Here is a 17,202-nt window from a genome sequence, read left to right as displayed (position 1 = left end):
AATACAATCTTCCATTCCACAGAAGTGTAGAAGAAGAGCAACGTTCCCCAGCATAACCCCGACAGGTGCGCTCTCGCACGCCCCCTTCATTGAGGCAGAGGTACTGTGTGCCTCACCTACATGATTTTTCAATGCGTTTTGAGCTCAGCTCAAAGGTTCTACGCATGCGCACGCATGCGCAAAACCCAGTTTGGAGCGATTGCGCAATCCTAGGTGAGGCACTGCCTCACTAGCTCCCATAGACAATACATGTTGCCTAACCTGACCGCACGTCCCTTGTTTTCTCCCGTCTATTTGAATAGGACATGCGCAAATTCAGCGAATTCATCGATTTTGATTGAGGCTCTGCCTCACCTGCCTCATATGACCGCACGTCCCTGCCTCACACACACACACACACACACACACACACACACACACACACACATACACACTTGTTAGTGAATTGTTTCAGGTTTTATAGCATTTGACAAATCAGAAAAATAGAGAAAAAGCAAGATGGAGGATAGTTTTGAGGATTTACACTCTCTCTCTCTCTCTCTCTCTCTCTCTCTCTCTCACACACACACACACACACACACACACACACACTCACAAAATGTACATTGTACACATTACACATTTGTAACACACTCTTCCCACACACTTACTCATAATCTCTATCTTTAGCTCTCTGCTACAAAGACTTTTTTTCAGACACCAGTGCATTCTGACTCAGAGTGAGTGTGTGTCTGTTTGGACAATAAATTGTTTCATCTTTAAAATATAAAGAGGCCAGAAACCTATATTTGTGACTGCGTTTTAATGCACTGTGAATAAAGATTTTGCACATACACAGTTTTTCATACATTATTTCTCTACTTGTGTGATGTCTGTGAACAAGTACATCTTTGCTTGTTTACCTGACCTGAGTACACACACACACACACACACACACACACACACACACACACACACACACACACACACACACACACACACACACACACACACACACACACACACACACACACCCACCAGTGTACGTTTATATTTAATGATTGGCTCTAGTGAGGGTAATGAGCTGTGACTGGGATCCCCTGTAGACAAACACACACACACACACACACACTTCACCAATTCCCTGTTCACTCCTCTCAACCTTCTGGGGATGCTTTGGCAGCTGGTGCTCCCCCAATTCACACACACACACACACACACACACACACACACACACACACACACACACACACACACACACACACACACACACAAACACACTTCTAACACTCCCCTAATCCCACTCTGAATAGCCACCCCCTACTTCTTCCCCCAAATCGCATTAATGTTACATCCTCCCCACAGAGCAAGGCTTTCAGAACACCAACCCCCACCACCCACCACCCCCTCCTTCTCTCTCTCTCTCTCTCTCTCTCTCTCTCTCTCTCTCTCTCTCTGCATCGCTGTCTCTTTCTCTCGGTGAAAGGCCGGCATCCCTCATGCTGTGAGGTATCTCTGTGTTAACACTATCAGGTCCACAAGACGACCGGCACGGCTGCAGGGTTTCATCCAGGGCCCCACAGATCCTCACCTGACTCCCTGAAGTCTTCTCCACCATTAAGCTGCTCAAGTGTGCAGCTCCTTCCTGCTCAGAATGAGAAACCTGTGGCTATACTCGTCTTTCGTGGATGAGGATGGGGCCATCCTGCTCAGCAGTGATAAAAGACAGGATCAGTCTTCACACTTTGCCCAAAGCCTCAATTACCTGTGGTGCACAGGGAAGGAAAAAAATCAATATCAAGTTGTAACCGTTTTTTTTGTATACATATGACTTAGTGGGGTTAGTGGATCCACAGACATTTTGTGTTAATGCGTACGTATGCATATACCCTATAATAGAGCAATGGGCTTTGAGCAGCCACGTGTGGTTTTTCGTCTGAAGGTTTTTCAGACTTTTATCACATTTTGTCGAACTGTAGTGAGATTGTTGCATGGCGTCGCTACATTGTAGTGAGGTTGTTGTGACATTGTGTATTTTTGTGAATTCTAGGTGGTGGCCTTGTTCTAAAAGTTGTTAATGTGAAACTGTTTTGAGCCTCTTACGACATCCGATGTTGAGTTCCTGTGTGTTAGTCTAATGGTAGCCAGCAGGTACAGAGTAAACCTATCTCTCTGACACTTGGTCTCAGACTCTAACTAGCCGACTACCCAGAGGACCTTGCAAATGCTACCACCAGCCCAGCTGGCACCGATAAAAGCTTGGTAATTGGTTCATTTTGTTGTGCTGTGAAATTTTTTCCTTAAATTTTGCTGGGTGTTCCGTCCCGGAATGTAGAACAACATAATGCATATTGTGAATGGCGAGTGGAAACGACAGGCGTGTTAATCTATCCTTCACATGACTATATACTGTAGGATGTTGGGGGAGGACTAACGGAACTTCCGGGCAAGAGACTGTTGCATAGTCTCCTAGCATGGTGCCCCCCCCCCCCACTCCTGTTGCCCTTCGTTGGGCTGCACCCTTAGGCCAGGTCTACCTGCGCAGTGAACCAAAAGTGCTCCACTCGACCCGACCAGTCAAAGAGTAGAAAGGCCTTGGTGGTGTTTCGACAGTGTGATCACGTGATTATGAACATAGATATCCTCAAACTCAGCATTCAGACTGAACCAATGGCAGGGGGGCATAGGGGGAGAGAGAAGGGCGGAAGACTGGTTTGAGTCTTAATGTAGAATTTGTTCACGTCTGCTATTTTGATTTATCACGTGAGTGCGGTGCACTTAACTGCAATCTCCTTTCCCTCCGTGCAGAAAGTGCTACACCAGGTAGGCCTAGTCTTGTGCAGCACCTTAGCCCTTGAGGCACAGGAGCGACCAGTCAAATACGGCAATTGTATGTATGTGTAATTCTGTGTCATAACTAAAGGCTTTCGGCCAACTCGAAAGCACATTGCTCACTCGTCTTCTTCAGAAGAACCCAAAGGTTTTACCCTGGTGTCAGAAGTGCTGGAGATGACCACACTGGAGAAGATTGAGGAGCTCATCGCACGGGACAGTGGGAGGGGGCATGGCCAAAGGCTTATATTCCAAGAGTCTTGATGAAGCAAATTAATTGTCCCCACCCAGGGCTTGCCGCATTCCCCGTCCCTGACCATCGAAGGAGCCCCGGGTCGCCAGCGCTGCCACTCCACCAGGACCTGGGGCCAACTGCCAACTTCTGGTGTCAGGAGCGTCTTGGCAGGGTGCGCATGGGTGCCTACACCAACGTGCCACAATACAGGAAGAGATCCCCTTCATCCCAGCGTCAAGGCAGAGCGGGTTGAGCTTGTGCTGCACTCCCCTAGCATGGTTGTGGGGTCTTATCTTTTGGATTAGGTTGTGAGATGAGCCCCCTGGATCTTAGTGGCAGGAGAGTGCTGTAGCACTGTTTATCATGTTACATTTAGCACCTCTTTTTGCTTTAGCACGTTACCTGATAGGACTTTTAATTTGTCCTGTTAATTCCCTTCTGTGGCATACTAGAAAAAATAGCCTTGGTTTGTCAACTGCAGGGCAGATTGGGTTAGCAGTACTGTGTACTAACCCTTACCCTAACCAAGTACTGAGCAGGACTGCTGCTCAGAACACAACCACTTGGTGTTCTCCAGGGCTTTGTGTGAGCTAAGTGTGTATATAGTATAGAGTTATGTGGGGGTATGATCATGTGCATGTATGTGGGTGCGAGTGTTTGTTGTAGTGTGTGAATATCTGCATGTGTGAATTTATTTCACACAGCAGTGAGGAGTTTTCATCCAAAACTAGCAAGATAATTAGCTAAAAGCCAACACTAGTGTATCTTGTGTTGTGTAGCCACAACAACAAACTCAACCTCTAGCATTGGCTATGGAAGGCAGGCGTGCCAGCAAGGACGCCAAAACCCATGGGTACTAGTGTCTGTCACTAGCACGTCTCTTCAGGAATCTGGGAGTGAGGTTTACTCAGTGCACAGCACTGTACCTGCTGGCTACCATTAAACTCACCACCTTAAACCTCAGTTCCAATCCAAGCCACGGCACCAATGTAACCTGCCCTGTGTAGACAAGCACAGTCCCGCATCAAACTCGAACTCGCAGTTTAAGGCATGGGAGATGGGCGTGCTAACAAGGATGCGTCTGTCGCTAGCACATCTCTTAAGGTGTCTCGTGTTCAGTTTACTCACTGTACACCACTGTACCCGCTGGCTACCCTTACACTATCTAGCTGAAGTATTTGGGCTATATATTTAGTGAGATTATGCCATAAAAAGATGCCAGATCACGACTTTACAAAGGCAGCAAGTAAATACAAGACCCAAATGAAGAAGACATACCTCAAAAAATGGTAAAAATGTCATAACATGTCTCTCAGTGTGTGGAAATCTCAGTCTGTGGGATTCAGCATGTTGCTGACCTGAGCGAGGTGCATCTAATCCATAAACAATTCCTCAACACACTGATTAGTGCTAATCTCCGCCTCCGTATGCTTCTTGAGTCCAATCACTGCCTCACACACACACACACACACACACACACACACCACACACACACACACACACACACACACACACACACACACACACACACACACATGTCATCATGGCTTCCTTCAGATCCAAGGTCACACTGACCTTTCTCAGACTACCCCACAGATGCACCTGCACCCCTACACACACACACACTGCTTTTGAATTTGACTGTAACAGTCTCTCTCTCTCTGTCTGGTGGTGTGCGTGTGCGTGTGTGTGTGTGGATGGGTGGGTGTGTGTCCATGTGTACTCACATCAGAGTTCTTCAGAAGATGACAAACATCTGACGTGAGTGTGACTCTGGTACAAGTCTTCACCATTTTAAACAATTAGTGCTCCACAGCAAAACAACCAGAACAGTGTGTCTCAAATTTCTCTCGTTTTTCATCCGTCATTAGTCATTTTTTCTTTTCTTTGGTTGCGCCTTTCATGTCATCGTCACTTGCTGCTGTGTGCAGTGACTCATCTGTCTCTCTGAGCAAACGCACGCATTCAGTCACAAGCAGCACCACCACCAAAACCGAAATACTATATAATCTATAGATATTTACACAGAGATTGATTCTGAGTGAAAAGTATTAAAAAGTAATAACAGAGGATGCATAGAGTATGAGAGAAAAACGTTGAATGTGCTTTGTGCATTTATTCTTTTCTCTCTCTCTCTCTCTCTCTCTCTTTTCTCTCTCTCTGTGTGTGTGTGTGTGTGTGTTTGTGTACATGAATGATGAACATGAACATTTCAATATTTGAAGTGCTGTGCATGCATATGAGTTGTTGGGTAAACTGACCTCCTGTCATTTCACTATCACACTCCACATTATTACACTCTCTCTTTCATACTCACTCTCTCTCGCACACACACACACACACACACACACACACAACACACACACACACACACACACACATGGACGTAAGTTGGAGTTGGAGTGGGTTGGAGGATGAGTAAATACAAGATGAAAGTCTGTGTGTCTTGCCCTTAAATGCACAAGGTTAAAAATGAATGGCAATCATTTACATGAGTACATGTCGGTTTGAAACACCAGAGAGCTGGACTCCTCTTCTGTTGGACTAGAAAGGTGCATGACTGCCCCCTGCTGGAGAATGGAAGTTGAGGCATGAGAACAGAAAACAAGCTACTTATCTCACACAGTTCATTTTATTTAAATTTTTCTTTTGATTAAAGAGTCCAGACATTACTATAATGGAAATTATTTTAAAAACAACTTTTGATAATAACATATCTAAATCAAATATCGAATCGCTAATTTACCATTTACCATCGCTAATAAACCATTCCTTGGTAAATAAAACACATGCACATTTGAGGTTTATCTTGCTCGACATGTTTCAACAGAAACCTTAATGACGACGTATTGCATCAAGTACAAACACACAGTGAAAGTGTTTAGCATGTATACACAAAATCACACCAAGACACACAGTAACACAGATGTTCACAAACATACACTATAACCATCCTGACTGACCTTCCGCCATGCCTCGCGTGCTATATGTCCGCCTTTTTGTGTGTGAGCAGTGGCTAGTGACTAGAGGCTGTGGCTATTCACACACCTGGGCACGGTGACATAAAAGCTATTCACGGCCATAATTCCAGGATTAAGCTTCCTTCATTTGGGTTTTATTATGATGCCAGCGGCTTTTGTTGGGTGTGGGTTTTGTTTGCACGCCCCTCAGTCCTTTTCAGGCCTCATTTATCCATAATAGGGACTCTATTGTGCAATGATAATTCAGTAATGTGACGTAAACACAGTCTCCAACATTATGACTATGTTTCATCTCTCATCTAGCCCTTCTGACACAAATGTGAGCCAGTTTGACATGATAGAAGTAGATAATCACAAGCATAATCACGCCAAAGCGCATTCACACACACACTCATGCACACAACCACACCACACACACACACACACACACTCACATACACATATGCTTCTGTGCACTAATACACATACACACACATTTTAGTATACAACAGTCTGAGTCACTGCTTTACTGCTTGACTCTTTTTTAGTCACTGCCCCTGGCTCAAAATGTGTATGCGCAAACACACACACTAACAAAAACAGGCACACATACAGATGCACACATACATACACACACACACACACACACACACGTTCCAGCTTAGGGTCAAACAATTAACCTGCGGCACGTCGACAGCAACAGGAGAATGCTAACAGAAGCCAGCGTTTCCATGGTAACACCAGTGGGTTTCAGGAGTGAAGTGTATATACATTCTCATATTTAACCACAGGAGCACCGAACAAAATCTTTCAATGAAAATTTCAACGCACACACGCACAAAAGAATACACATACACATACAGCTCTCTGGATCACTCAAGGCTGGTGTGTGTTTTGTTTACATCTTGCCTGTTTGGAAATCAGCATGCAGCTAATTGTGGCAGGTAATATTGTCTACTTAATATTAAAATTCATGGAGATGACATTTGAAAGGAATACTAGCAGTACCTATAGAAGAGATTGAGTGTGTATGTGTATGTGTATGTGTATGTGTGTGTGTGTGTGTGTGTGTGTGTGTGTGTGTGTGTGTGTGTGTGTGTGTGTGTGTATGTGTTGGGGAATGCTCATGGGGAGCTCATGTTTTAGTCAGGACTGCACCTCTGATTGGGACTGAGGGCTTATTGGAAAAATGCATTACTTCCAGAAATGCATTACTGAAAGGGCACCTCATCTTATTATATGATGTGTGTGTGTGTGTGTTTGTATGTGACCCAAAGATGTCTGAAACCAGCAAGAGAATAGAAAAGCAATATATTAACCAACTACATCTCTCTTGATTTTACAGTATAGATGTACTTATATTGGAATCTCCTTTGGTAGGAAGATCATCTTTGCCGTGTTCCACCGTTACATGTTATAACGACGATAACAGCCATGAAGTAAATGATGCAATGTTGTGAAACAAAAACATGACTTTCTTTCTGATTGGTAGAAATGTTCACTTTCCAAAGTCATGTGTGGGAAAATGAGAAGAAAATGGGTTTCACAGGTCATTGTCTTCATAGTTTAGGCTCCCATGGCAACACGTTGTTATTGTCTCATCCACACACAGTTCACACACACACACACACACACACACACACACACACACACACACACACACACACACACACACACACACACACACACACACACACACACACACACACACACACACGTCACCCGGTTATCTTCCATCCAAGCTAATATTGACAACATGATGATGCATTTCTGGAAGTAGTGCATTTTTCCAATAAGCCCTCAGTCCCAATCAGAGGTGCAGTCCTGACTAAAACATGAGCTCCCCATGAGCATTCCCCAACACATACACACACACACACACATACACATACACATACACATACACACTCAATCTCTTCTATAGGTACTGCTAGTATTCCTTTCAAATGTCATCTCCATGAATTTTAATATTAAGTAGACAATATTACCTGCCACATGATGATGCTTACACAATTGCTCCACGTACTTGTCCGTTGTTAGCCAAGTTGAAAGGCAATCTAAAATGGCCAAGGATGAAAATGAAACCTAGCAAATGTAGAAGTACACCTATCAGTAAGGGAAAACTGGTGGAAGAGAGTTTTTATATTGATGGTGAGATGATTCCCTTTATTGTAGAGAAACTGGTGAAGAGTTCAGGCATGTGGTGTAATTCAATGCTGAGTGATCCAGGACAGGTGGAAGAGCTTAGAGAATGTATTGCTTAGGCTATCAAAACTATTGATAAGACCTACTTGAATTGAAGTTTGGGCTTTTGCTATGCAAAAGGTGGCCTTTGACTGCAGCTGGGAAGTAAGTTTGTTGTACTTGTGCAATGACAAATAAAGATATTCTATTCTAAGGCAGCTAGGAAATGGCTGGGGGTGCCATGTTGTCTAAGTACTGTATGGAAAAGGAATTCTGGAGTTTTCAATGGTCAGCTTGGTGGAGTTCAAATGTGCTAAGTATCCAGAGTGGAAGAGTTTGGGTTAGCTGACAGTTGGAAAGCATAGGGGACATCACTGGAGAGGTGGCTCATGGTAACGAGCTTTGTTCATGAGCAAGGAGAGGAAACTAGACGAGCAGCAGCAGCTTCACAGGCAAAGCAAGGGCAATGGATGAACTGGCAAAATTGTTGAGAAGAGGAAGATCGGCTGGAAAGAACTGTGGGCTATAGATGCTAACTACATTTAGTGGGTGGGGTGGAAGCTGCAAGTTGTATATGTATGTTGGCTCTTTAAAATATATTCTGTCTGCTGGTTAAACTAGTTTAACCCAGGGTCGCTACATGTGGAGACCTAATCAGTTTTTAAAATCATTAAGTTACATAAGTTGAAGTTCACTCTTTGTTGGTTAATGACATGGACGGCAGAATTAACCTGTATTATGTATAGAAGCCTGCTGTCTCAAGGTCTTTTGGTTGCCTACGGTGACCAGGGTTCGTATCCCATTATACTCCCCAACCCTAACCTGGGTTCGTATCCTATTCCTACCCAGTTTCATACTTTTGAGGGAGTTACACCCCCCCACCACACCTCTCCTCTCAACATCAGCAAGACTAAGGAGATGATTGTGGACTATAGGAGGCGGCCGGAGGAGGAGCATGCACCCCTACACATCAACGGATCCGAAGTGGAAAAGGTCAGCTGCTTCAGGTTCCTCGGGGTGAACATCAGCAATGATCTCACCTGGTCTGCTCACACGGACAGGGTGGTCAGAGCGGCCCGGAAACGCCTCTTCTTCCTGAGGAGACTGAAGAAGTTTGGCATGCACAATAGAGAGCATCCTGACTGGTTGCATCACAGTGTGGTACGGGAGCTGCACAGCCAAGGACCGCAAGGTCCCACGCAGTGTGGTCTGGTCTGCTGAGTTAATCATCGGCAGGGAGCACCCAGCCCTGCAGGACACCTACCACACACGTTGCCTCAGAAAAGCTGGCAGGATTCTGAAAGACTGCTACCATCCATCCTTCAGACTTTTTACCCCGTTGCCTTCTGGCAGGCATTACCGAAGCATTCGGTCTCGTACCTGGAGACTGGAGAACAGTTTCTTTCCAAGGACCATCAGGCTTCTAAATGGACAATGATACACTCTCGCCACTTACACCGTCACTTTCATATACTGTTTTTCACTATCGGTAAAATTGCACTACCTGTTACTCCCACACTTGATTTGTCTTTAGGTTATTATAGGTTATTTATGCTAGTATAGGTTATTATATGTGTATTATATGTTTAGCATATTGGATTGTATATTTATTTTGTATATTTAGTAGGTTTATTATATGTTTTTCATATGTGTAATTTATGTTCAGAGTACTTATATGTTATGTTATGTTATATTATGTTATGTTATGTTAGGTTGTTGTGCGGTGTCTTGTCTTAAGAATTTCAGTGCCCAGTCTGACTCTGTGTTGTTTTGTGCATCTGACAAAAAAAGACTTGAAACTTGACAAAAAGTGGAAAACAAATGGCTATCCAGTTAGTGTTCAAACCAACCTAAGTGTATAGCTATGAAACAGAATCAGTTTATGTGCACTCTGTCCTGGTGGTATTAAACATTGGATATTTGTTTCTGACTTATTTAAATGTATCTTTAGTATGCTTTCATGAAACTGATGGTGGAATGCATGATGTGTGTTAGACTTCAGTAATTCCTGCACAAGGTAAAGGTGGAAGGGTGGGGGTGAGGTGCCTCTGCTGAATTAACATAATTTAATTTCAATGTACTCAAGGTTGCTATGTGAACAACCAAGGCCTTTCTCTGCCCTCCAGAGGCCCTTACCAACAGTGCACTTCTCAACCCAGAGTTACTGCTACCATCAAGGCTGAAATGTCTCTCTGTTTGCATGTACTGAATGTGTGATGACAGTATGTACTTTATGATCTATTCTGTGTGTGTTTTTGTGCATATACCCAGCTTGAGGATTCTTCCCTTTGAATGATCTCTCGCTCAACTGTTTTCTACCAGAGGGACATGTCTCTCTCTCTCTCTCTCTGTCTCACTCCATACACTCTCTATTTCTCTCTCTCTTTCTCACTCCATACACTCTTTATTTCTCTCTCTCTCTCTCTCTCTCTGCTCCATCTCTAAGTATGGTGCCTCTCCAGCTTCCTGCTTCATGTTGTGATTTCCTGTGAAGGGCCGTGGGCATATTTGGGATACACAGTGTGGGGTCTTCACATACTCACTCACTCTCTCTCTGTCTCTTTAACACACCACACACACACACACGCAACACATACTCTCTCTCTCTGTAGAGTTCCTTTCATTCTTTGTTCCTTATGTGGACCATGCGATAAGACTGCTGCTGTGCCCACACCCTGTACTGTGGTTTACAATAGGGCTTTCAGTCCACACACACACTCAAGAGCAGCAGAGCAGAGCAGGTTTTTCCTCTTCTCCAGCTCAACACTGTCTACTAGATAAATATAAGAGGATGCCCTAAGAATACAGAAACCTTTCTAGTAGACTTGTTTCATAACACAAGGACAACTAGGCTACAGACTAACACATTTATGAGTAGTTTGACTGTTGAATAGGCTGTAGATGGACAATAGCCCTAGGCTTCATATCTGAATGGCAAGGGTAATAATACCATGAGTTAGGTACATGCATTAGCTGACTGGTTTGTCTGTGTGTTCCCGGTTCACTGACAATGTTACGAATCTAGAGGCGAAATTCAAGAGAACCATTTGTCTCTGTCCCACCCTGAATGTCTTGCGTGAACCAGACGCAACACTTGCTATTAAGCTTGGCTTCTCATGTCTGAAATTCCTCTGTGGTGACATCTGTTTGAATGAGCTATTGACTAAGAAATGTAGCCGCCGACAGCGGACAGATAACTTGGACAGGTGATGCGCTAGGCGGGGTAGGGTATGCATATGTGAGCCTACCATATTGGACACTGCCGTTCATTGTGGCGTTCGCAGGCAGCAAGTCAATCTGCGTGGGGTGCGCTCATTATAATGTCTTTATAATCTCCATGGACCATCACCATTTTATGGTTTCAAGAACTAGACCTAGGTTCGGTAACGGTGTCTCCTCGGAGGTCCCAGCCTTTTTGACAGCCACTTTGAATGCAGATGTGACGTCATCGCCAGGCATCTGAATCCTACCGATCCAGAAGAGTGCGCGAGAGAGAGTGGGGCAGGTATGACGCCCAGGATCACGGAGGAGTAATTTACGCTTTTGCCAGATAATGTCAATAAAGTAACGACTGCACAGAGGAAAGAGTTCACAAAAGCCAACCGCGCTCTGTGGGGTGCGGTCACCGTTTGTCACTCACGGGCGCTCCCTCCCGCGGGCGGCGGTTGCATCGAGCTGGTGTTGAGACTCCTCATCATCCCGTCCCATCCCAGATCTTTGCGAAGATGGCGGACCCGGCGGAGTGCACCATCAAAGTGGTGTGCCGCTTCAGGCCGCTGAACAATTCGGAGGTGGGACGTGGGGATCAGTACATCGCTAAGTTTCAAGGGGAAGAAAGTGTGGTTATTGCGGTGAGTCTGCACTCGGCGAATGGAGAAAAACACAGCTAAACACCAACCGATTAACAAGCGTTAGCACAGCTAGCATACATCAATGGATTGCGTAGATTTTCTAGCTAATGTCAGTTCCAAGCCAGTTAGCTATCTAGCCTACATTGGTCACCAAAACAAGTTTAGCCGTGCGTGAGTAGTGTAAAGTTAATTAGCTAACAGTTAGGTAATATTAGGTCTCCTGTGATCAGAATGAAGGGTTCATGGTCAACACGCCTTCACAAGTGACAAAATAATTGGACAGCTTTTGTAAGATAGCTATTGAACATTATACGGGGCGTACATTTACGTAGCAGTACAACTATAACATTAGCGATAGCTAGCTAGCACTCAAATCGCTTGACAAAATACTGGCTAGCTAGCTAGCTAGGTTCACCTTGACTTCATACTACTACATTAGCTAACCTTATTGTACATGTTGTTTTTTGGCCTCTGAAGTGTCGTGTTATGGAAGCAATGGAATTGAACCGAGTTATAAGCTAATAAATCTAGGTCAACGCAATAGAAAGAAAGCAAGTTTATCCCAGTTGGATATATCCAGTCACGTCAGCTGTCTATTTCAGAATCACAATGACGGAGCTTTATCTTTCGAGCTAGCTAGCTTTAATTTCTGTAGGTCCCTTCTGTAACTTTTACTGTCTACCAGCTGTGATCAAGCAGAAGGGGTATTTTGGCATTGTTTAGGTTAGACTTCAGTAGATACATTAATGTTACCCAGGTGTTTGTCGTGGTTAGCACTAGCTAACATGCTAAGGTTAATCTGGCCTCGCACAATGCTAGTCATTCAATCACTGCCGTTTGGTTTAACACGCTTGCTAGGTCAATTTAGCTGGTACCTTCACAGTCGACCATTCTGCTCCCTCCGTGGCCTAATTCTGTTAACTCATACCAAGCTAAGCAAAGACACTGTGACCTCCATTCAGTAAACGTTTTTTTTTTTAAATATATATATATTAGGCAGTAGTCTACTAAGTGGTGCAACTCCATACTTTACTGTCCAGGGACAAATTCACTTGCTGGCACACCATGTTAGACTGACCAGCATGCTGTCTCGTATTTTCTGTGAAAATGTGTGAATTATACGGTAGTGAATTAAAGGGAATATATATCAAAGGGCTTTTGTTTTGCTACCGATAACCAAGGTAGGTTTGCCCAGGTCCGTCATGACGTATCCTTCGCTTTGCAGGGGCGTATTATTGGCAGATGTCATTACGGATTATAATGTATAAAGAAGCGCCTTTAAAATAAACCAGATTATACCCGCCAGTCTTTATGAGTAAACACTAACTGCCTTGCAGAGATGCAGGTCAAGGGTCCGTTGTGTTCCCTGTTGTATGCCTGTTGCCGGGTTGGTCAGACCACTGCCAACAGGTGTGGCACCCTACTGGAAAAACATTCACGAATACCACAGGGAAATGCACAGCACCACACTGGACTGTGTCGGGAAACAAAACAAGTCATGGCTGACACGCTGGAAATGCACACACCAGCAAAAGTTCTTGCAAAATTTGAAGGTGTGTGTGTATTCACTCTTGAGGGCAAGCTAAAGATTAGCTTTGCCCTGCAAGTTGGTGCCTGCCTACACACACACACACACATTCATTTATAATACCAGAGCAATGTGTTGCATAGAACTGGAGTGTGTCTGAGAGGGAAAAGTGTGTTGTGTGGTGTAAGGTGTGGTTTGTTTGATATTGTGTGATTGTGTTAAAATAGGATGTGAGCAGTCTACAGTAGAGACTTACCCTTTCTTCATACTGGACTCTCTCTGTACACTTAGACTGGTTCTGCAATCCATCATGTTTTTGCATACGTTAATTTTGGTCGGAAAATGTGTGTGGTAGTTAGGGTTCGGGAATCAGTAGTCTCTGCAAATAGCTTTTTTATTTCATTATGAGTGAACGTACATGACATTTTGGAAGTGACACAATCCATTCTCCTCAAGATCATGCTTATTAAGTGCTATGCTACTTTAAGTTACACCATGAGAAAGCTTTGATTGGTTTAGAAGTTTCCAACTCAGCTAGCTGTCATCATTCTCACCCACATCTAAGACACATTTTCTCTCTCTATATATATATATATATATAAAAAAATGTAATATACATTTGGCTTTGTGAGACTAGGAGTATTACTGTTGAACATTGATCAGAATTACAGAGTGATTGAATCAGCAGATAGCTTTCACTGTAAAAACTGAGCTTGCTTTTTTCTTTATAAGAAACTGGCAGTGCATCCAAAGTACACCCAAATTATAAACAGAATCTACTGCACTCTAGTGAGAGGAGCTATAACAACTTTTCCCTTGTGGAAGACCTTTGGAACTTTCTTTACAGTATTCCACAACTTTATATGCATACTTGCTGATAAAAAGGATGCAAATGGGCCATATCTGCTTAGTTCTTCCGCAGCAGCTGTATTGTTCAAACAGGATTTCAAAGCAAAGTTCTTCCTTATTGTCATCACTTAAACCAATCCTTATAGCTGTCTGGTAGAAATTCACCAGGCCAGTCTGTTCTCAGTTGAGCCCAGAAAAATAGTCTAGAAGCGGCACTGTGCTAATCTTCACACCCAGGATGTCACAGTAGTGCCATCCACAGTCACAGGTTTCTTTCCAAAACAAGACCCTTAGTGACAATCTCCTATGCCAATCATGTACCCTGCGGTCCTGTCTGTTTTCCTTTATATCCATTCGGTCATCCGTCCACCCAGCCATCGTTTCATCCACCCACCCACCTACCCACCCATCCATCATTCTGCCGTATGTACCTATCTATCCACTGCGTGTCTATCTGTCTCCCATAGTGCGTTTGCCTTTGTTCTTCTCCACTGTGTTCACATACCACAGTGAGAGGGCGAAGACCTGAGGGGGGGCCAAGCACACATTTTTAATGTGTCTGTGTATCTGTATACAGGTCTATATCTGGCCCTGTGTGTGTGTGTGTGTGTGTGTGTGTGTGTGTGTGTGTGTGTGTGTGTGTGTGTGTGTGTGTGTGTGTGTGTGTGTGTGTGTACAGGCAGTCTGGCCTGGCTGGTTAGCAGGCTGTTTGGGCTGGCTGTGTACCCTGTGTGCTGGGCAGTGTGTGCAGTGAGGCGTGGGTAGAGTGCGGGAGCGCCAGCAGCAGAAGCAGTGGGTCGAGACAGCAGATAAATTGGCTATTAGGTCTGTAGCTCCAGCTCCAGCCCTCAGTAATGACCACAGAGGAGTAAAAGAAAGAGAGATAAACAGATGGAAATGGAGAAAAAGAGGATGAAGGATGGGACTGGAACTGTCCCCCGCTTGCTGAGTGTGGGTTCAGAAGTGCCTGTGTGTGTCTGTGTGTGTGTGTGTGTGGAGTGTTTGTAAATCTACCGAAACTTGTTTCTCAGGTAGTTATATCTGTTGGTGTCAGTGTGCAGAGCTTAATGCATCTTTCACCAGATTTTAAGGAGCATATGCTGAGCACAAAAACACACACACACACACACACACACACACACACACACACATGCATACAAGCAGATAAGAAGATAAACACAGGTACTGACTCTGAACAAGACGGGTTCACCTTGCTAATCAGTCACTCTCCTCTCTCTCACTCGCAGAGCAAGCCCTATGTGTTTGATCGTGTGTTCCAGTCCAACACTACACAGGAGCAAGTCTACAATGCCTGCGCTCAGAAGATTGTCAAAGGTGAGACCTTGATACCTGCGTGTTCTATGTGTATATATCTATAAATGTGTGTTTGTGTGTCTGGGTGCTATTGTATATGTGTTAGGTATTCTTGTTTCCCCCACCACCATCACATGCACACACGGATCTGAGTTCCTAGTTTGATGGACTATGCACCCACATCAGGGATCTTAAGGTTTTTTTTTTCTTGCGTTGTTAAGTAGAGATATTAGCACACCAATACTAATGCATGCTTTGTTGTAATTTAGCATGACCATGGTCCAGTAAGCCCCCTCTGACATTCTTATGTGACCGATCACTTGTATTCTCCTCTCCATACAAATAGTCCTCCCTAATGCCTGTTATTGGTGGTGGTTGTGTATTGCACAGTATTATAGTATTTGTGTATGTGTGGGGGTTGTGTATTGCACAGTATTATAGTATTTGCGTATGTGTGGGGGTTGTGTATTGCACAGTATTATAGTATTTGCGTATGTGTGGGGGTCGCACAGACTAATAGAGTATTCAAATAATCCAGCAGCTACATTAGTTCTCGTGTTTCTACATTAACACTGAGTACTCTTTAATTGCGTGACGGTAGTGTAAGAACTGGAAACGGGTCCGTTTCGAAATGTTGTTCATTGTTAGTATTGACTACATTTCCCATACTGCTTTGTTTGGAGTCAGAGTGAAGCAAGTAATAGAGGGAATTGAGAACAGTGAAGAAAAGTTGATTCGTTTACAAGAAGCGCTAGAGAAGACGAGCGTTTTAGTTCTGAACTCGTCTGTCTCCGTGAAATGATTGCTTACATCACGTCATAACTTCTCCTTTACACTAGCTCTCCTGCGCACTCAGTTTACAGCAGAGAAATCAATTGTTTGGAAGTGCTTTGATAAAACAGACTTTGATTTGTGATCAAATTAGCGTACAGCAATTGTAAGGTTGTGGTTGAATTCCTGAAGAATGGCTGAAACATTGAGTTTGTCATATAATAGACAAGGCAACTACAATAACGTGGCTAAACAAATTCATGTTGTTAAAACAATAGATTCAACCAAATGTGACTAGTTAAAATGTTTAATTGATTGGGCTTATGATGACCAGGTTTCAATGAATTTACAAAAAAACAGCCGCGATATGTAAACACAATAAGAACACATAAAAAAAAACACTTTGTTGACAAAATGTTCTATCTTGGGCTACTGTAGAATGTTGGTAACAAACATTAAGATATTGTCGGTATCACCCATACTTCCCCATTGCATAGGATAAGACCAATAATTCTATTACTATCATGTTATTAACTTTATGATTTCCTCGATGTGCTGAGACCAACCCCATCATAGTCAGAGTGTTTTCAGGAAACGATTACTCGATTTCCAAAATGATGTACTTGTGCAACCCTTAGTGTGGCTGGTTAGAACTCTAAGCTCACCTTGCTTGGGTGCTGTTTTGCAGATGTGCTGGAA

General features: G+C 43.8%; 1 protein-coding gene across 2 annotated transcripts in view; it reads left to right on the top strand.

The window, feature by feature from the left end:
- Positions 1-11,639: 11,639 nt before the first annotated feature.
- LOC105897245 (kinesin-1 heavy chain) overlaps positions 11,640-17,202 on the top strand; it is a 16,871-nt gene continuing 11,308 nt past the window's right edge. For both annotated transcript variants that reach the window (XM_031584374.2, XM_031584373.2), the window contains exons 1-3: positions 11,640-12,041; positions 15,666-15,753; positions 17,192-17,202. The exon at positions 17,192-17,202 is cut by the window's right edge and continues 63 nt beyond it. In XM_031584374.2, the coding sequence (XP_031440234.1) occupies positions 11,916-12,041; positions 15,666-15,753; positions 17,192-17,202 (225 nt within the window). In that variant the 5' untranslated portion in view covers positions 11,640-11,915. The remainder of the gene's footprint in view (positions 12,042-15,665; positions 15,754-17,191) is intronic.

The sequence above is a fragment of the Clupea harengus genome, chromosome 17 (assembly GCF_900700415.2).
Source record: "Clupea harengus chromosome 17, Ch_v2.0.2, whole genome shotgun sequence".
NCBI classification, from domain to species: domain Eukaryota; kingdom Metazoa; phylum Chordata; class Actinopteri; order Clupeiformes; family Clupeidae; genus Clupea; species Clupea harengus.
Note: the sequence above shows the minus strand (reverse complement) of the source record. Positions and strands in the feature narration are given on the sequence as shown.